Source organism: Scyliorhinus canicula, chromosome 8, assembly GCF_902713615.1.
Source record: "Scyliorhinus canicula chromosome 8, sScyCan1.1, whole genome shotgun sequence".
Lineage (NCBI taxonomy): Eukaryota > Metazoa > Chordata > Chondrichthyes > Carcharhiniformes > Scyliorhinidae > Scyliorhinus > Scyliorhinus canicula.
The window spans coordinates 189,630,957-189,652,211 of NC_052153.1; the positions used below are offsets into that span (position 1 = coordinate 189,630,957).

Consider the following 21,255-nt stretch of genomic DNA (forward strand, 5'->3'; position numbering starts at 1 on the left):
GAGACAACAACGGCAGGTGAGTAACCAAACCGGAAAGGTCAACAAAGGATTCAAGGCCTTCCACCGGAGGCTGTACACCTCCAAGCCCTGAAGGGGACTCGAGGGTGAAGCAGTTCCTTGATGGACTTGACATGCCAGTTGTGGGGAAGAATAGAAAATGGGGGCTGGAAGCACCATTAAAACTGAGAGTAGTCATGGAGACCATTAACTCCATGCAAGCAGAGAAGGCCCCGGGACCAGATGGACTCCCGGCGGGCTTATATAAAAGATTTTCGCCTGCACTGGGTCCTCACTTGCGGGGGATATTCACAGACTCGCAGGCGAGAGGCACCCTGCCTCCAATGCGAGCACAAACCTCAATCTCGCTGCTACTCAAGAAAGACAAAGAATCGACTGAATGCGGGTCCATTTTGCTGCTCAACATAGACATGAAAATAATAATAATCTTTGTTGTCACAAGTAGGCTTACATTAACACCGCAATGAAGTTACTGCGTAAAGCCTCTAGCCGCCACATTCCGGCGCCTGTTGAGGTACACGGAGGGAGAATTCAGAATGCCCAAATGACCTAATAACACATCTATCGGGACTCTTGAGTGGAAATCGGAGCACCCGGAGGAAACCTACGCAGACACAGGGAGAACGTGCAGACTCCGCACAGACAGTGACCCAAGCCGAGAATCGAACCTGGGACCCTGGAGATGTGAATCATAGAATCATAGAATTTACAGTGCAGAAGGAGGCCATTCGGCCCATCGGGTCTGCACAGGCTCTTAGAAAAAGCACCCTACCCAAGCCCATACCTCCAACCTATCCCCATAACCCAGTAACCCCACCCAACAATAAGGACAATTTTAGACACTAAGGACAATTTATGACAGCCAATCCGCCTAACCTGCACATCTTTGGACTGTGGGAGGAAACCGGAGCACCCAGAGGAAATCCATGCACACACGGGGAGAACGTGCAGACTCCGCACAGACAGTGACCCAAGCCGGGAATCGAACCTGGGACCCTGGAGCTGTGAAGCCACAGTGCTAACCACTGTGCTACCATGCTGCCCAAGTACTGGCCAGGATCCTAGCCAGGCCACTGGAGAACTGCATGCCAGAGGTGGTCGCAGAGGATCAGACAGGCTTTGTTAAGGGTAGGCAGCCAACATCGAACATCAGGCGCCTTCTGAACGTGATAATGACCCCATCTTACTCGATGCAGAGAAAGCCTTTGATAGAATTGAGTGGAAATACCTCAATGAGGTACTGGAGGGGTTTGGGCTTGGAGCAGGTTTCACCTCCTGGGTGAAACTTTTGTAAAGCGAGCGTGCGGACCAACCAGCTCGAAATACTTCCAGCTGCACAGGGCACAAGGCTGCGATGCCTGCTGTCCCCGCTCTTATTCACCCCGGCAATCGAACCCTTAGAACAGCGAAGAGGATCCAGAGAGGGGACAGAGAGAAGAGTCTCACTCTATGCGGATGACCTGCTCCTCTACATCCTAGACCGTCAAAGCAGGAAGGGATCATGAAACTCTTGAAAATACATAATAGGGCAACACAAGGTCCACAGTGTAAATACATAGACACCGGCGTCAGGTGAAGCATACAGGGGTGTAGTATTAATCAGGTCAGTCCATAAGAGGGTCATTTAGGAGTCTGGTAACAGCGGGGAGGAAGCTGTTTTTGAATCTGTCAGTGCGTGTTCTCGGACTTTTGTATCTCCTGCTCGATGGAAGAAGTTGGAAGAGTGAGTAAGCCGGGTGGGAGGGATCTTTTATTATGCTGCCCGCTTTCCCAAGGCAGCGGGAGGTGAAGATAGAGTCAATCATTTTGGAAGATAGATCTAGCTAGAAGATCAGTGCAGTGTCAGTCCTCAAGGTGATGAAAATGTGGAGGCAATAACTCGGGATTCAAACAGACAATTTCCATTGGGTTGGTGAAAATGAAGAGAGGAGTGAGATAGGCTTACCATAGACCAAAGGTGTGATATGACACGCAGCTCGAAGACAAACAGAAGAACAAGAATCAATCCAGTTGGTGTGAAATCAGAGCCTGATGCATGTGAGTGCTATCAAGGGGCAATCAATGTAGCTTCAGTCTCATTGGTGTTTAACTGCAGAAAGTAACAGCCACCCAGAACTTGAGGTCAGTTGGGCCATCAACACGGTAAGCTCTTGAATTATGAATGGTGGCAGAGCTACCCATAAAAGTTAACCTATTGTTATAACTCACATGAGATCTAATGGGTTGGAGCAATCAACCTCCCAGTGAGTCTCACCGATTACGAGCTCCCCCCGATAAAGGGGCGGGGAACCCCAAATCATCCATCGTTAAGTTCTGAATAAAGTCCACAAGGATGGTACCGACAATTCAGCAAAGAGTTGTTCAAGGTATCTTACCCTATTTGCAACTGAGCTTCCCAGACCCCGTTCGATATTTCCTTGAGTGTTCATGTTTCGTACTTTATTCAGTTTTTGATGCTCCTTTCTCTTTTCTTCCAGCTTCTTTTTGAGCTCAATCAGTTGCTGGTTGTTTTTCACCAAGTCGGATGATCTAAGCTTCTTAAATTCCTCTTCCCTGTGTTGGAAAAATCAGTTTTGATTGTTTTTCACAGCTTTAGGTTGCAGAACCCGATTTCCACCTGAGTGAGTCCAAACACAATGAACTATCCTCTTGCAGTGATACAAAACTCAAAGTACTGTTACTAATAATGCTGGAAATTAGAAATAAAACCAGAAAATGCTTCAAATAGACAGCAGGTGAGACTTTTTTTTATTTGTTCAGGGGACGTGGGCGTCGCAGGCTGAGCCAACATTTATGGCCCATCCCTAATTGCCCTTGAAAGGGCAGTTAAGAGTCAACCATATTGCTGTGGGTCTGGAGTCACATGTAAGCCAGACCAGGTAAGGACAGCAAATTTCTTTCCCTAAAGGACATTAGTGAACCAGATGGGGTTTTACAACAATCAGCCATGGTCATCTTTAGACTTCTAATTCCAGATTTTTATTGAGTTCAAATTTCTCCTTCTGCAGTGGCGGGATTTGAACCCGGGTCTCCAGAGCACTCCCCTGGGTTTCTGATTTATTGGTCCAGTGACAATACTATTACGTCATTGCCTCCCTGCATCTGTGGGGTGAGAACATGAATAATGGTTTAAGGTTGATGACTTTCGCCAGATCATTGACCTGAAACGTTAAACTCTGTTTCTTACTCCACAGATGCTGCCTGACCCACTGAATATTTCCAGCATTTTCTGTTTTTATTTCCTAAAAATGAAGAAAGTAAAGAAACACTGGAATACCCCGGCATTATCAAATCATAACCAGAACCAAAAGAGAGACAGCTAAAAGATTACAAGCAAGAATGAAACAAGGGAAAACTCAGAAATTAAACAATAGTATTTGCATTATCCACCACAGGACTGCATTGCTTGCATATAACCTGCTTTTGGACGGTAACTTCTGTAGAGAGAAAAGAAATGATTTATCATTTTATTTTTATGATAACCTAGAGAACTTGCTTTGATCACGTGCTTTTAGTTGAGCATTGCTTTGGTCATGGATCTGCACGAGCATTGTTCTGATATAACGTACCTATGCCTGAGCACTGCTTTCTTGCTCAAAGCTTCTCTGTGAAGGGAGATCTGCTCCAATTTATCCAAAAGGAGCTGTTCCTTTGCTTGCTTTTCATTCAGGATCCGGTCTCTCTTATCTTCTTCTGCCTTAATCTGTGCCTCCTTCAGCAGTCCCAAGCGTTCTCGTAATTCTATTATTGACATCTCATTCAAAAGATTATGACCAGCTGGCTGAGGTTCAATGACATGATTTCCATGTGAGATACGAGTGCATCATATAAATTAATAAGTTTTAATGAGGCAACTTCATAAAAATTGGACAGTTCTAGTCAGCAAACAATAGATTAAATCAGATGAGAAACAAATACAATTGAAATTTTTTGGGGAAATTTTTGAATTGGACATTCTGAATTCTCCCTCAGTGTACCCGAACAGGCGTCTGAATGTGCCGACTAGGGGATTTTCACAGTAAGTTTTTAAAAAAAAATAATTTTTATTGGAAGTTTTTGAAAAATATATATCAACAGAACAATAATAACACTAACAATAATAATAAGAAACACCCCCTGGCACCCGTAACAACGCATATAACAAACCCCCCCCAAACCCAATAAACAACAAAATAAATTAACAATAAGCAAATTAACTTAAACACTATCCCCCTAAACCCCCCCCCCCTCCCCCCCGGTTTGCTGCTGCTGACCTAGTACCTTATCGTTGAGCCAGAAAGTCGAGGAAAGGCTGCCACCTCCTAAAGAACCATTGTACCGACCCCCTCAGGGCGAATTTGACCCTCTCCAGCTGAATGAATCCTGCCATGTCATTAATCCAGGTCTCCACGCTCGGAGGTCTCGCATCTTTCCACTGCAGCAAGATCCTCCACCGGGCTACTAGGGACGCAAAGGCCAAAACATTGGCCTCTTTTGCCTCCTGCACTCCCGACTCCACCCCAACCCCAAATATCGCGAGTCCCCAGCCTGGCTTGACCCTGGATCCCACCACCCTCGACACCGTCCTCGCCACCCCCTTCCAGAACTCCTCCAGTACCGGGCATGCCCAGAACATATGGGCATGGTTCGCTGGACTCCCCGAACACCTGACACACCTGTCTTCGCCCCCAAAGAACCTACTCATCCTAGATCCGGACATGTGGGCCCGGTGCAGCACCTTGAACTGGATGAGACTAAGCCTCGCGCATGAAGAGGAGGAGTTCACCCTCTCCAGGGCGTCCGCCCATGTCCCCTCCTCAATCTGCTCCCCCAGCTTCACCTCCCACTTAGCCTTCAGCTCCTCTACCGACGCCTCCTCCACCTCCTGCATTACCTGGTAGATGTCAGACACCTTCCCATCTCCGACCCACACCCCCAAAAACACCCTATCCCTTACCCCCCGTGGGGGCAGCAAAGGGAACCCCTCCACCTGCCGCCTAGCAAACGCCTTGACCTGAAGGTACCTGAACATATTCCCCGGGGGGAGCTCAAACTTCTCCTCCAGTTCACCAAGGCTCGCGAACCTCCCGTCAATGAACAGGTCTCCCAATTTCCTAATGCCCGCCCTGTGCCACCCCAGGAACCTGCCATCCATGTTCCCTGGGATAAACCGGTGGTTCCCCCGCAGTGGGGCCTCCACCGAGCCCCCCACTTCCCCCCTGTGTCGCCTCCACTGCCCCCAAATTCTGAGGGTAGCCGCCACCACCGGGCTCGTAGTGTACCTCGTTGGAGGGAGCGGCAGCGGCGCCGTTACCAGTGCCTTCAGGCTCGTGCCTCCACAGGACGCCATCTCCATCCGTTTCAATGCTGCCCCCTCCTCATCTATTACCCACTTACGTACCATTGAGATGTTAATTTTCACAGTAAGTTAAGTGCAGTGTTAATGTAAGCCTACTTGTGACACTAATAAAGATTATTATTATACATCTGCATAATTTTTGTCCGTCGATTTTAATGGAATGAAAATCAAGTGAGATCTGTAACAAGTTGTTAAATTGTTCTGCCGAGTTACCCCACCTCAGGCAGCAAAGTTGAAAATTTCCCGTTTCTATGATTCTGGGAGCTAAGCCCTGCCCACCGAAAGCTACTTGCCATTCAGAGGCTGGCAGTTCTTCTGTACCACACCTCCCGAGACCTTGGATCAATGAGGGACGCAGGCGTGGGTGAATAATGACATAGATGAGAGATGGGGGTCACAGGGGAGGGGGTCGACAACAAGGGCAAGGTGGTGGCTATGTGTCCCAAACCCCCCCTTCCCAATATTGGGTCCTTCAGATGCCTTTGACCAAAGGCCCACTCAGCCCCTCCTGAAGCCTACAGCAAACATGCCATTGTTTCCTTGTCAAGCTCCCTGTGTGATGAACCCCCTTTCTGCCATTTGGTTAATGCCACTGGCAGCAGGATGAGGCCCTTACGTGGCTACTAATTGCCCTCTTAAGGGCTTCGCTTGGCGGTTGGATGGGAAGGCTTACCACCTTCCTGCTTCCAGCAAAAATTTAATTGGGATGGAGACAAGAAGGTGGTAAGGTCTCCACCTGCCCCTAAACTCACCACGGAGGAGGGCACAAGATTCTGAGCACCGACGTGACTGTCATCTCCTCTATCAAGACATAATTGTGAGTAATGGCCACTTGGGCAAATAATGGAATGTGCACAACAGCTATGGAATTGTGTGCTCAGCAATGCCTTCAGGAAAAGGGAAATAGAGAAAGTTATTTGAAAATGTGCTGAGGAAGAAGCTCTTCTTTTCACAGCCAGGAGTAATTTGTTGCTTCTTTCACGCAGCGTGTAGTGGAGGCAGGTTTAATTGAAGCATTCAAAAGGGAATTAGACTGTTATCTGAAAAGGAAGGATGTGTTTGTTTACAGGAGGAAAGGGGAATGGGACCAGGAATTGCTTATTTGGAGCACTGGCACAGGCATGATGGGGCGAATGGCCTCTATCTGCGCTGTAACCACACTGGGATCCTCTGATACCCTGGCATAAGCTGGAGAGATGGGAAGAATGGACTGTGATACTGTACCTGCACATTGCTGTTAACATTCTGCTAACAGCAGGCTGCCCATGTGGCACTGAGAGGTTGGCAGGGGCACTGAGAGGTTGGCAGGGGCAAGGTGGCCGGATGCCAGGTTGCCCGTTCCAGGGATGGGGCCCAGGAGTGCCCTGCCCTTATGAGGTGGGGTGAGGGGGACCCGAAGACGTTGGGGCTTGGGTGGGGGGTGGTATGGAGGCTGCGGTCAGGAGTCTGAGTGTGTGTGGGGGGGGGGGGGGGGGGGGGGGGTCAAGAGATCGGACGGCATTTAAAAATTACGACCTGATCTCTTCCTCCACTGATGAGCTGAGCTGAGGTGAGCGGGTCAGTGCAGGAAGTGAGGTAAGTGCGGCCACAGTGGGGCATTCCTAATCAAGGCCAAAACAAAAACAGAGTCCCATTTGCCAGCAGTGTCGTTCTCGGCATTGCAGGCACCCAAAACGGACTCTGTTTGTCCCCTTAAATTGCAGCCATTGTCTGAAGTGAGAACCCAACTATTTGTTCAAGTGAACATAAAATAACCAATGATACTTTTTGATTATGAGCAATGGTGTTCTCCCTATACCCCAGGTATTTTTTATCCTTCAATCAACGTAACTAACAGATCAAGTCATCATTTATCTTGTTTACTGTTGTAAAACCTTTTGCATGGTTTGACAACATAATAGCAATGAATGCACTTCAAAAGTAAATTTGATGATTATGTAGCATTCTGATTTGTGCTGAAGTAGTGAAAGGCACAAATCTGAAATCAGTAATTGGGTGTCCCTTTCCAGATGGAGTAATTGTGTTTAAGCACACAAAAAACTGCTTCAAATGCCACTGCAGCAAATCCTTGTCGTGAGTGAGTGTGTCTGCCAAAAATAATTGTTATTATGTTTTTTTTATTTTTCCAATTAAAGGGCAATTTAGTGTAGCCAATCCACCTACCCTGCACACCTTTGGGTTGTGGGGGTGGGGGTGACAGCCACACACCCACAGGGAGAATGTGTGGGTGACACAGTGGTTAGCACTGCAGCCTCACATCGCCAGGGATCCCGGTTCAAGACCAGCCTTGGGTGGCTGTGTGGAGTTTGCTCCGGTCTCTTCCCACAGGCCAAAGATGTGCAGGTTAGGTGGATTGGCCATGCTAAATTGCCTCTTAGTGTCCAAAAGGTTCGGTGGGGTTACTGGGTTACTGTTACAGGGATAGGTGGGCTTGGGTGGGGTGCTCTTTCCAAGGAATGGTGCAGACTGGGTGGACCAAATGGCTTCCTTCTGCACTGTAAATTCTGTGCAAATTCCACACAGACAGTGACCCAGGGCCGGGATCGAACCCAGGCCCACGGGGCCGTGAGGCAGCAGTGCTAACCACTGCACCACCGTGCTGCCTAATAATTGTTATGAAGTTGCCCTATTTTTAAAAAATTAACTTACAGGATGTGGGCTTTGCCGACTAGACCAACATTTACTGTCCATCCCTAGTTGCCCATAAGAAGGTGGTGGTGACTTCCAGTGATGGCCACGGAGTGAGCGGTCACACATTTGGTGGCTCCCACTCAAGTGGATTTTGTTGTTCCTCCCACACCTATATGGAAGGCTTTATGAGTGCAAAAGGTGTGTGAGTGCCCAGGGAAGGTAATACTCCTCTGGTGAGATCGGTCAGAGGATAGAACATAGAACATAGAACACTACAGCGCAGTACGGGCCCTTCGGCCCTCGATGTTGCGCCGACCTGTGAAACCATCTGAAGCCTATCTGACCTACACTATTCCATTTTCATCCATATGTCTATCCAGTGACCACTTAAATGCCCTTAAAGTTGGCGAGTCTACTACTGTTGCAGGCAGGGCGTTCCACACCCCTACTACTCTCTGAGTAAAGAAACTGCCTCTGATATCTGTCCTATATCTATCACCCCTCAATTTAAAGCTATGTCCCCTCGTGTTGGTCATCACCATCCGAGGAAAGAGACTCTCACTGTCCACCCTATCTAACCCTCTGACTATCTTATATGTCTCTATTAAGTCACCTCTCAGCCTTCTCCTCTCTAACAAAAACAACCTCAATTCCCTGAGCCTTTCCTCATAAGACCTTCCCTCCATACCAGGCAACATCCTAGTAAATCTCCTCTGAACCCTTTCCAAAGCTTCCACATCCTTCCTATAATGTGGTGACCAGAACTGCACGCAGTACTCCAGGTGCGGCCGCACCAGAGTTATGTACAGCTGCAGCATGACCTTGTGGTTCCGAAACTCAATCCCCCTGCTTATAAAGGCTAGCACACCATATGCCTTCTTAACAGCCCTATTAACCTGGGTGGCAACTTTCAGGGATTTATGTACCTGGATGCCGAGATCTCTCTGTTCATCTACACTACCAAGAATCTTGCCATTAGCCCAGTACTCTGCATTCCTGTTACTCCTTCCAAAGTGAACCACCTCACACTTTTCCACATTAAACTCCATCTGCCACCTCTCAGCCCAGCTCTGCAGCTTATCTATGTCCCTCTGTATCCTATAACATCCTTCAGCACTATCCACAACTCCACCGACCTTCGTGTCGTCTGCAAATTTACTAATCCATCCTTCTACACCCTCTTCCAGGTCATTTATAAAAATGACAAACAGCAGTGGCCCCAAAACAGATCCTTGCGGTACACCACTAGTAACTGAACTCCAGGATGAACATTTGCCATCAACCACCACCCTCTGTCTTCTTTCAGCTAGCCAATTACTGATCCAAACCGCTAAATCACCTTCAATTCCATACTTCCTTATTTTCTGCAATAGCCTACCGTGGGGAACCTTATCAAACGCCTTACTGAAATCCATATACACCACATCAACAGCTTTACCCTGATCCACCTGTTTGGTCACCTTCTCAAAAAACTCAATAAGGTTTGTGAGGCATGACCTACCCTTCACAAAACCGTGTTGACTATCGCTAATCAACTTGTTCTTTTCAAGATGATTATAAACCCTATCTCTTATAACCTTTTCCAACATTTTACCCACAACCGAAGTAAGGCTCACAGGTCTATAATTACCAGGGTTGTCTCTACTCCCCTTCTTGAACAAGGGGACAACATTTGCTATCCTCCAGTCTTCCGGCACTATTCCTGTCGACAAAGACGACATAAAGATCAAGGACAAAGACTCTGCAATCTCCTCCCTGGCTTCCCAGAGAATCCTAGGATAAATCCCATCTGGCCCAGGGGACTTATCTATTTTGACATTTTCCAAAATTGCTAACACCTCCTCCTTGTGAACCTCAATTCCATCTAGCCTGGTCGACTGAACCTGAGTGTTCTCCTCGACAACATTGTCTTTCTCCAGTGTAAACACTGACGCAAAATATCCATTTAACGCTTCCCCTATCTCCTCTGATTCCACACACAACTTTCCACTACTATCCTTGATTGGCCCTAATCTTACTCTAGTAGATCAGAGGATGAGAAGTACCACCAGAAAGAGGGAGCAGCTGGAGCAGGATAATTTTCGTGATGTGCCACAGGTTAAGATGGTGGACAGCAAGGGGGCAGCCCTGCCCGCCCAGTGGTCGACGGAGCAGCTGGTGGAGTTTCTGAATGGGAAATTCCAGCAGCAGAGCAAAGAGGCTTCGGAAGACCTGGCCAAGGTGGTGGAGCCGCTCAGAGCTGCGATTGAGAACGTGGGGCACAGATTGGAGGTTCAGGGCCTGGTGATACAGAAAGTGGAGGAGGTGGTGGGGGAAGCACGAGGAGTGGATGGTCTCATTGGAGACGGAGTTGGGGTTGATCTTGGACAGCCAGAAGAGGCTGTGAGAGAAATTGAGATGTGGAGATGCCAGCGTTGGACTGGGGTGAGCACAGTAAGAAGTCTTACAACACCAGGTTAAAGTCCAACAGGTTTGTTTCAAACACGAGCTTTCGGAGCACTGCTCCTTCTTCAGGTGAATGAAGTCATTCACCTGAAGAAGGAGCCGTGCTCCGAAAGCTCGTGTTTGAAACAAACCTGTTGGACTTTAACCTGGTGTTGTAAGACTTCTTACAGAGAAATTGAGGACCTGGGAAATCACTCCAGGGGACAGAGCCTGAGGATGGTCGGGATGCCTGAGGGCATCGAGGGAGTGGAGACCACCAAGTAGATGGCAAGGATGTTGGAGCAGTTGATGGGGGAGGAGGTCTTTGATTGGGCTCTTGAGGTAGATTGGGTGCACAGGGCGCTGAGGAGGAGGCCGCAGGTGGGGGAGACGCTGAGGGTGATGGAGTTGCGGCTGCACCGTTTCTTGAACAAAGAAAACATTTTGAAATCGGCGTGGCAGACCAGGACGTGCACCTGGGAAGGGAGTGAGCTGTGGGTATACCGAGACCTGGGTGCGGAGTTGGCGAAGCGGTGAGGCGGGTTCAACCGGATAACGGCTGCCCTCGTCAAGAAGATTGAGTGTTGTACTCTGCCCGCCTGTGGGTGAAACACCAGAAGCAAGAGTTTTAATTTGACTCACCAGAGGAGGCGATGGACTTTATGAGAGACCATGGACTGGGAGGACGCTGAATGTTGGAGAGGAACTTTGTGGTGGAGTGTATGGAATGAGTAGTTTGGGTGCGTTATGATGGGGAACGGTGAAGGTAAGTGTGCCTTTTACAGGCCTTGGGTGGGGGCCTCCATGCCTGCACGGTGGGCTAGTTAATAGAAGTGAAGTGGGAGGTCATCAGGAGGAAGGCATTGTGGGGGGGGGGGGGGGAATGGAGTTGGTTCTTTGTTTGGAGGTGGAGGGTGGGAGGAGGGGGAGGTTTGCTGATATGGGTGCTGTTCGAGTGGCGCAGTTGGGAAGGGAGAGATGGCAGTGGACATCCGTGGGTGGGCTCAGAGGGGGTGCGTGATGCAGGCCGGGGACCAGTTCAAGAAGTGGGATGGCTAATCGGCAGTGGAGGGGGCGGGTAGCCCCCTGACCAGGCTGGCCACGTGAAATGCGAGAGGGCTGAATGGGCCGGTTAAATGTTCACATATGTTTCCGTATCCGAGGAGCTTGAAGGCGGACGTGGTGTTTTTACAGGAGACACATCTGAAGTTGGGGGACCAGACCAGGCTGCGAAGGGATGGGTGGGGCAGCTGTTCCACTCGGAGCTGGATATGAAGACGAGGGAGGGTGGTGGTGTTCGTCAGTAAGAGGATGGCGTTTGAGACGGGGAGCATTGTGACCGATCCGGGGGGGGGTAGTGGGAAACAGGAGGGAATGTTGGTGGTCCTGATAAGCATTAATGCCACGAATTGGGATGATGTGGATTTTATGAAGCAGGTGTTGGGAAAGATTCCTGATTTGGACACAAATCCTCCAGTCGATTATGGGGGGGGTGATTTTAATACGGTCCTGGACCCAAGTCTGGACCGATCGAGTCTGAAGTCATCAATGTATCGGCAGTGGCTAGGGAGTTGAGGGGGTTCATGGAGCGATTTGCGGGGGGGGGGGGGGGGGGGGGGGGGGGAAGGGGCGAACAACCTGTGGAGGTTTGGGAGGCTAAGGGTGAGGGGGTTTTCATACTTCTCCCATGTGCACCAGGTGTATTCCCAGATTGACGTCGTCGTGATAGACAGGACGTGGCTGGTGGGAGGTATTCGGTGGCGCCGCAGGAGGGGTTGCTGAAGGAGAGGTTGAGGCTCCAGATGGAGTTTGGATTAGTGTCGACGGGGAAGGTGTTGGGGCAGTTGCGGAGGGCTAGAGGGACAGTGTATGAGGACGGGGAGAAGGTGAGAAGGATGCTGGCTCATCAGCTGAGGAAACAGGCAGCGGCAAGAGAGATTGGTAATGAGGGGCGAGAGGTAAGGTGGTGTTGGACCTGGTGGTGGTGAATTGGGCATTTGAGCCCTTTTATAGGAGGCTCTATGAGTTGGAGCCCCTGATGGCGGAAGAGGAGATGAGGCGGTTCTTGGATGGGTTGGTGTTTTCCAAGGTGGAGGAGGTGCGGGTTCAGGACCTGGAGGCCCTGATTGGGCTGAGGGAGCTGATGGATGGCATGGGAGAGATGCAGGCGGCCAAGTCCCCCGGGGCCAGATGGGTTTCCTGTAGGGTTTTTTTTACAGTTTGGGGCAGAGCTGGGGCCACTGCTGGTGAGGATGTATAATGAGAGGAGGGAAAGGGGAAAATGCCCCCCTACTTTATCACAGGCTTCCATCTCCCTGATTCTAAAAAAGGATAAGGATCCGGAGCAGTGTGTGTCGTACTGCCCAATATCGTTATTGAATGTTGATGCCAAGTTGTTGGCGAAGGTGCTTACATCGCGGATTGAGGACTGTGTGCCGGGGTGGTTGGGGAGGATAAGATGGGTTTTGTGAGAAAGGAAGACAAATGTGCGGAGGTTACTTAACATGATAATGATGCCCTTGGGAGGGGCGGGTTCAGGAAGTTGACGTAGTGGTGGCGATGGATGTAGAGAAAGCTTTTGACTGGGTGGAGTGGGCTTCTCTGTTTGAGGTGCTGGGGGGTTTGGATTCGGACAGGCATTGGGTTTGGCTGCTGTATAAGGTGCCAGTGGCGAGTATGTGGACAAACCGAGTGAGTTAAGGGAACTTTGGGCTTCATCGTGGGAAGAGGCAGGGATGCCCGCTCTTCCCGATGCTTTTCACTTTGGCGACAGAGCGATTGCCAATGGCACTTTAAAAAAATTAATTCATGGGATGTGGGCATCACTCTCTGGGCCAACATTTATTGCCCATCCCTAATGGCCCTCAGACCTTAAGACCAGAAGACATAGGAGCAGAATTAGGCCACTTGGCCCATCAAGTCTGCTCTGCCATTCAATCATGGCTGTTATCTTCTCATCTCCATTCTCCTGCCTTCTCCCCATAACCCCTGATCCCCTTGAGGGGGCAGTTAAGAGTCAGCCACATTGCTGTGGGTGTGGAGTCACATGTAGGCCAGACCTGGTACGGTTGGCAGATTTCCTTCCCTAAAGGGCATCATTAGTGAACCAGAAGGGTTTTCACGACAATCGACAATGATTTCATGGTCATCTTTAGACTTTTAATTTCAGATTTTTATTGAATTCAAATTTCACCATCTACAGTGGTGGGATTTGAACCCGGGTCCCCAGAGCACTCCACTGGGTCTTCGCTTTACTAGTGCAGTGACAATACCATTAATTTAATTTAAATTTAATAATCTTTATTGTCACAAGTAGGGTTACATTAACATTGCAGTGAAGTTAGTGTGAAAATCCCCCAGTCGCCACATTCCGGCGCCTGTTCAGGTACACAGAGGGAGAATTCAGAATGTCCAAATAACCCATTACGCCACCACCTCCCCAAAGCTCATGGCATCGAAGGACTGGAGAGAGGTTGGGTGTGGGTTGCTGAACATAGGGTTTCGCTGTGTGCAGATGACTTGCTTTTATACATTTTGGACCCGTTGGGCAGCATTGAGGGAATTATGGAGATCTGAGGGAAATTTGGCCAGGTTCAGGATAGAAGTGGAACATGGGAAAGAGTGAGATGTTCACAATCAATGCCTGAGGGCAGGAAAGGAGGTTAGGGGAATTAACGTTCAGGGTGGTGGGGGCGAGCTTTAGGTACCTTGATTTTCACCTAGCATGGAGCTGGGCCATGCTGCATAGAGTGAACTTGTCCCGATTGGTAGAGGGGATGAAGGTAGATTTTAAGAGGTGGGATGCTTTGCACTGTTGACGGCTGGGCCGGAGCAGACAGTGAAAATGACGGGGCTGCCTAGTTTTCTGTTTGTGTTACAGAACCTTCCTATCTTTGTCCCTCAGCATTTTTTCAGGAAAGTTAATGGGCTGATCTCGATGTTTGCGTAGGTGGGGAAGGCCCCGCATATGAAGTGGGCTTTTTTGGAACAGGGGCGATGGGAGGGCAGGTTGGCATTGCAAAATTTGATCAATTATTATTGGGTGGCAAATATTGCGATGGTGATGAAATGATTTGTGGAGGATAGGTTGGTCTGGGGATGGGTACACGCTGCATCGTGTAGAGGAACGCGTTTGAAGGCTTTGTTGTTGGTGCCTTCGCCGTTCCATTGGCCAGGTACGCCACGAGCCCAGTTGTGCTGTCGGCTTTAAGGGTGTGGGGGCAGTGTAGGCAGCACTTGGGGTTGGAGGGTAGGTCGTTGTCGTGCCGATCTGCGACAACCATAGATCCAGGCCGCCGAGACTGGATGCGAGGTTCCGGGGACGACGGCAGGTGGGGAATGAGTACTTCAGGGACGTGTTTATTGGTCGAAACCACACACTCCAGGGACGTGTTTATTGGTCGAAACTACACACTCCAGTGACGTGTTTATAGGGGACAAATGTGCGGGGCTGGAGGAATTGTACAGATTGGCCAGGGGGAATGGTTTTAGGTACCTGCAGGTTCGGGATTTTGTGAGGAGAGAGGTGCCCCTTCCTGGGGCTGTCGCCTACAGCGTTGCAGGACAAAATAGGAGGGAAAGGTGTTGGATATTTATCAGGAATTGATGGAGAGGGAGGGTGCTCCGGTGGAGGATGTTAAGTTAAATTGGAGGAGGAGCTGGGAGGGGAGGTGGTGCCAGGATATAGGCTGAGGCCTTGTGAAGGATGAATGTATCCTCATCGTGTGCGAGGTTAAGCCTCATCCAGTTTGTGGTGGTGCATAGGGCCCAAATGGTGGTGGTGAGGATGAGCACGTTTATGAGGGGGTGTAAGATAGGTGTGAGTGGTGAAAGGGGGGGGGGGCAGGTGAATCACCTCCATATGTTCTGGGCATGTTCAAGACTGAGGGGGTTCTAGCAGGGATTCGCGGATGTTATGTCCGAGGTACTTGTCTGGAAGCTGGCCCCGAGTCTGGAGGTGGCGACATTTAGTGTGTCAGAAGACCCGGGAGTCCAAGGTCGGAGAGAAATCGATGTCTTGACCTTTGCCTCGCTGACAGACCGGAGATGGGTTTGTTGTGTTGGTGAAACTTGGAGCTGTTGAAGACAGGGGTGTGGGTGAGCAGACTGGCAGAATTTCTGAGGTTGAAGAAGATCATGTTTGCACTGCAATGATCGGAAGAAGGGTTTACCCAGAGGTGGAAACCATTCATTGATTTCTTCAAGGAGGATTGAGGGCCGGGATTCTCCAACCCTGTACCGGGTCGGAGAATCCCCGGGGGAGCTGTGGATCCCGCTCTGCCGCCCCGACGCTGGCTGCCCTATTCTCCTGCGCCATTTTTCGGGGGCCGTCGGGATTCCCGCCACGCCAGTTGGGCCATTGATAGCGATTCTCCGGGCCCCAGTGGGCCGAGTGGCTGTCCGGCTTTGGCCAGTCCCGCCGGCGTGAATTGCTCACCTCACGCACGGCGGAACATGGCAGGTAAGTGTGCAGGGGCAATCCTGGGGGGGAGGGGAGGGGCGTCAAGGGGGTGATCCGACCCCGGGGGGGGGGGGGGGGGGGGGGGGAGGAGGCCACGGTGGCCTGGCCTGTGATCGGGGCTGAAGGTGGTATATAGAGCACAGCTCATGAGGGCGAGGCTGAGCCGATTCTTTGAAGGAGTAGAAGATGTGTGTGAGCGTTGCGGGGGGGCCCCCGCTAATCACGTTCATACGTTTTGGTCCTGTCCAAAGAGGTTTTTAGGGTAATTTCCAAGGTGGTGCACGTGAAACTAGACCCGGGTCCCCGGGAGGCCATATTCGGGGTGTTGGACCAGCCAGGGTTGGAAATGGGTGCGGAGGCAGATATCGTAGCCTTCGCCTCGTTGGTCATCCGAAGGCGGATCCTGTTGGGATGGAAAGCAGCCTCTCCACCCTGTGCCCTGGCGTGGTGGGGGGACCTGTTGGAATTCTTGACCCTTGAGAAGGTTAAATTTGAACTGAGGGGAAGGATGGAGGGGTTCTACAAGTCATGGGCATTATTCATTAAGCACTTTCAAGAACTGGATAACATTGAACATTAGTTGGGGGTGGTTGGGTGGGAGGGTTGGGGAAAGGGGGCTGTGTATATTAAGGATGACTATGGGTAATCCCTCATTCCTTTTTGTCATTTGTTTATGTTACGATGTGGGCTAATGTTTGGGGGTTGGTGGGAGGATGGGACCGTTGTTATTGTTATGGGGATTGATATATCTGTTGCTGATTTTGTTTATTGTTGGTGGGTGTAAATTCGGGAGAAAATGTGAAAAAGGAGAATAAAAATATTTTTTTAGAAACTGGGGTAGCCGGGACGTGGTATGGGGTTGGGGTCAGGGGGCTGGAAGGTTGTGGTTGTTAATTGGCTTGATGTGTTGTTCTTCTGATATTCTGTGTATTTTTGTGAATAAACCTTGAATAAAAATATTTTTAAAAAAAAAAGTGGTGAAATAAAATGAAAATCGCTTATTGTCACAAGTAGGCTTCAATGAAGTTACTGTGAAAAGCCCCTAGTCGCCACATTCCGGCGCCTGTTTGGGGAGGCTGCTACGGGAGCTGCTTCTCGAACCGCTACGGTCCCGGAGGCGTAGGTACCCCACAGTGCTGTTAGGAAGTAAGTTCCTGGATTTTGATCCAGTGACAGTGAAGAAACAGCGATATATTTCTAAGTCAAGATGGTGACTGACTTGGAGGGGAACCTTCAGGTGGTGGTTGGGGTTCCCAGGTATCTGCTCACTTGTCCCTCGAGATGGTTGTGGTCATGGGTGTGGAAGGTGCTGCCTAAGGAGCCTTGGTGAGTTCCTGCAGTGCATCTGATAGATGGTGCACACGGCTGCCACTGGACGTTGGAGGTCGAGGGATTGAATGTTTGTGGATGGAGGAGCAATCAAGCGGGCTGCTTCATCCTGGATGGTGTTTAGCTTCTTGAGTGTTGTTGGAGATGCACACATCCAGGCAAGTGGAGAGTATTCCATTACACTCCTTACTCCTGCCTTGTAGGTGATGAGCAGGCTTTGGGGAGTTGGGAGGTGAGTTATTGTCGAGTATATCAATAAACAAGAGCTAATGTAGAATGTATGACTCCAAATATATTTGTTCTCTCATTGTGCTCAATTTGCAAATGATACTGTGACTGAATAAAGTATCACTGTATCATATTCATGTCAAGGTATAAATCACTAACACCTCTTCATTCAAATAAATTAACATTTCTCTGTTATTTGGGAGTGTTTCACAGAAAACTGTACAGTAAACATTCATTTTCTTACAATCCTGGACTTGTACCACACTCGACACCCATCTAGAATCCTTGATCTTTTGATAAATGGTCAAGAGTGCCACTGCCATTGAACTAAGGAAGACAGGCAGGCCTCCATGGCTGGTGTTAAGGAATATGTTTGACCAGAGCCGAGGGACCTTTACAATGTGTTTTACCAAAGTTGTATATAACTGTGCAACAAAAACATAAAATGCTGGGAGTACAACAGCTCTGTAACCTCCTGGAAACGGAAAGGAAGTTACATTCTCAGCATGGATGTGGTTGGATCTCCTTTCAAGAGTTGATGGATATGCTGTGTATTTCTAGCATCTTCTGTTTAAATTTCATATTTTTACAGTAAAGTCTTACAACACCAGGTTAAGGCTCAACAGGTTTATTTGGAATCACACGCTTTTGGAGTGGAGCTCCTTCATCAGGTGAGTGAAGAGGTAGGTTACACAAACACAGCATATATGGACAAAGCCAATGATGCAAGATGATTCTTTGAATGTGGGTCTTTGCAGGTAATTAGGTCTTTACAGGTCCAGACAGTGTGACTGGAGAGAGTGGTAATCAAAGGTTAAAGAGGTGTAAATTGTCTCAAACCAGGACAGTTGGTAGGATTTCGCAAGCCCAAGTTTAACGCCCCACCATCTGGCCTGGGCTTGGTAACCAAAGTATCATCTTGCATCATTGGCTTTGTCTATATATGTTGTGTTTGTGTAACCTACCTCTTCACTCACCCGATGAAGGATCTACGCTCCGAAAGCTCGTGATTTCAAATAAACCCGTTGGACTTTAACCTGGTGGTGTAAGACTTCTTACATTGCCCACCCCTGTCCAAAGCCAGCATCTGCACATCATATTTTTTACATTCATAGTGTTTCCATTCTATTACAATGAATGCCATGCAGACCAGGCTAGTTCCACATTCAGTCGTTGTCCACACCAGAATTCTGATCCAGAAAGTGTGCAAACTGGGTACCACTATCACATATGAAATTGTACCTGAGGAGTCAGCATCACAGAGCATTATAAACATGATAACTGACCACCAGACTGATTCCAGGGAGAGATTGACTAGGTTAGGATTGTTCTCGCTGGAGTTCAGAAGAATGAGGGGAGATCTCATAGAGACTTATAAAATTCTAACAGGACTAGACAGGGTAGATACAGGGAAGGTGTTCCCAATGGTGGGTGTGTCCAGAACCAGGGGTCACAGTCTGAGGATTCAGGGTAAACCATTTCGGACAGAGATAAGGAGACATTTTTTCACCCAGAGTGGTGAGCCTGTGGAATTCATTACCACAGGAAGTAGTTGATGCTAAAACTTTGAATATATTCAAGAGGCGGCTGGATATAGCACTTGGGGAGAATGGAATCAAAGGCTATGGGGAGAAAGCAGGATTACGCTATTGAGTTGGATGATCAGCCATGCTTGTGATGAATGGCGGAGCAGGCTCGAAGGGCCAAAAGGCCTCCTCCTGCTCCTATCTTCTATGTATCTATGAGCATATGGGCACTGTCACAGCAGGGTGATGACAGGGATTATGAGAATTATGAGAAGAGAATTGAAATACTGCAACTTTTTCCGTTGGGGTAGAGAAGGCTGCATGGAGATTTAATAGAACATAGAACATAGAACAGTACAGCACAGAACAGGCCCTTCGGCCCTCAATGTTGCGCCGAGCCATGATCACCCTACTCAAACCCACGTATCCACCCTATACCCATAACCCAACAACCCCACCCCCTTAACCTTACTTTTATTAGGAAACTACGGGCAATTTAGCATGGCCAATCCACCTAACCCGCACATCTTTGGACTGTGGGAGGAAACCGGAGCACCCGGAGGAAACCCACGCACACAGGGGGAGGACGTGCAGACTCCACACAGACAGTGACCCAGCCAGGAATCGAACCTGGGACCCTGGAGCTGTGAAGCATTTATGCTAACCACCATGCTACCGACATTATAAATTATGAAAGATTTTGATAGTGAACAGCAACAGATTATGTCCTGTGGTTGAGAAGTCAGTGACACATGGGTGGCACAGTAGCACAATGGATAGCATTGTTGCTTCACAGCTCAGGGTCCCAGGTTCGATTCCCGGCTTGACGGTGCGGAGTCTTCACATTCGTCCCGTGTCTGCGTGGGTTTCTTCCGGGTGCTCCGGTTTCCTCCCACAGTCCAAAGATGTGCAGTTTAGGTGGATTGGCCATGTTAAATTGCCTTTGGTGTCAAAAAAGGTTGGGTGGGTTTTCTGGGTTGTGGGGATGGGGTGGAGGTGTGGGCTTGGGTGGGGTGCTCTTTCCAGGGGCCGGTGCAGACTCAATGGGCTGAATGGCCTCTTTCGGCACTGTAAATTCTATGGTTTTATGACGCTGGGCCAGGATTTTAAAAGTTGTCATTACATTCAATTTCTTCACACAGAGTTGTTGGAGTTTGGAATGCTTTGTCACAGGGAGCAGTTGAAGTAGAGACATTCATACTATTTATTATTTATGTGAAAATTAGATAAACATTTGAGAAGTGAAGAAAGGCACAGAGATATGGGGAGAAGCAAAGGCAGCGGGATTAGTTTGGGATTAAAGTAGTAATGAGCTGACGGGCTGAATGAATGGTCTTCTGTGCTGTTGACATCTGCGATTCCAAGGGAGGCTATGTGATTAGGCACACACATACACGCAAACAAACACACAACTATTTCTACATTACACATTAAATGTTTGTGTGACCAATCACAAAGTTGATCTTCAGCTTTTGATAATTCGCACTTACTTTGGTTAAATCCAGAAGTTTGTGTTTAAACATTGGTGCCATTTGTAATGCCCGAACTTCACGGATCAGCTCAGATTTTTTCCTAAATTCTTCATGCGTCTTCTCCAAGGCTTGCTGAAGCATTTCTTCTGTTTCCTTATTCAATTCCTTAGCTGAAAAAATAATCATCAAGCACTCACTAATAATCAGTACCATTGTCTGGTAATCTCAGGACAAAACCAGTCAGCACTCATCAGGTCGGGTACTAAATAGAGACCATATGAAATGTAGCTACTTTACAAAATATGTACATTTTTATATGTGGTGTGATGGTATGGTATATATGTGGTGGATTCAAGTTTGAGTCTGCAGGCCTTGGAGGCTCAACTAAAACATGGAGCTTTATTGAGAAGATGTTAACACTACAGACTGCGATGATATACTGCCCATTGCCGCACAAACGGCTGGAGTCGTCATCGATGGCATCACGCGATCGTTCTCTTAAAGTGCCCCTGTTCGGCTACAAGACTGCTTGAGAGGAAATACTAAAAACACAATGAATACACAACACGAATGGTTTTCAAGTGATAGGTTACAGGATATGTTGCTTTTGATGAAAGAGCTGTAATGCTACATAACTACAATATTATTTACGATAAAAACAGGAAATGCTGGAAATATTCATTGGCTCGGGCATCTGTGGAGAGGGAAACAAAGTTAATGAGGGAGGATTTTCTGTTCCTGTTTTCGGGGGGTGGGAACAGCGGAAATCGAGTGGAAGTCCCAAAACAAAATTACACTAGCGGCATTTCCCTGCTCGATTGTCTCCGC

The 21,255-nt window shown here is 48.7% G+C and overlaps 1 protein-coding gene across 2 annotated transcripts in view; it reads right to left on the reverse strand.

The window, feature by feature from the left end:
• The window catches only part of cfap99 (cilia and flagella associated protein 99), a 252,550-nt gene that overhangs the window by 11,690 nt on the left and 219,605 nt on the right, over positions 1-21,255 (reverse strand). For both annotated transcript variants that reach the window (XM_038805891.1, XM_038805892.1), the window contains 3 exons: positions 20,446-20,597; positions 3,588-3,799; positions 2,394-2,571 (listed from right to left, as the gene is read on the reverse strand). In XM_038805891.1, coding sequence (XP_038661819.1) covers positions 2,394-2,571; positions 3,588-3,799; positions 20,446-20,597 — 542 coding nt within the window. The remainder of the gene's footprint in view (positions 1-2,393; positions 2,572-3,587; positions 3,800-20,445; positions 20,598-21,255) is intronic.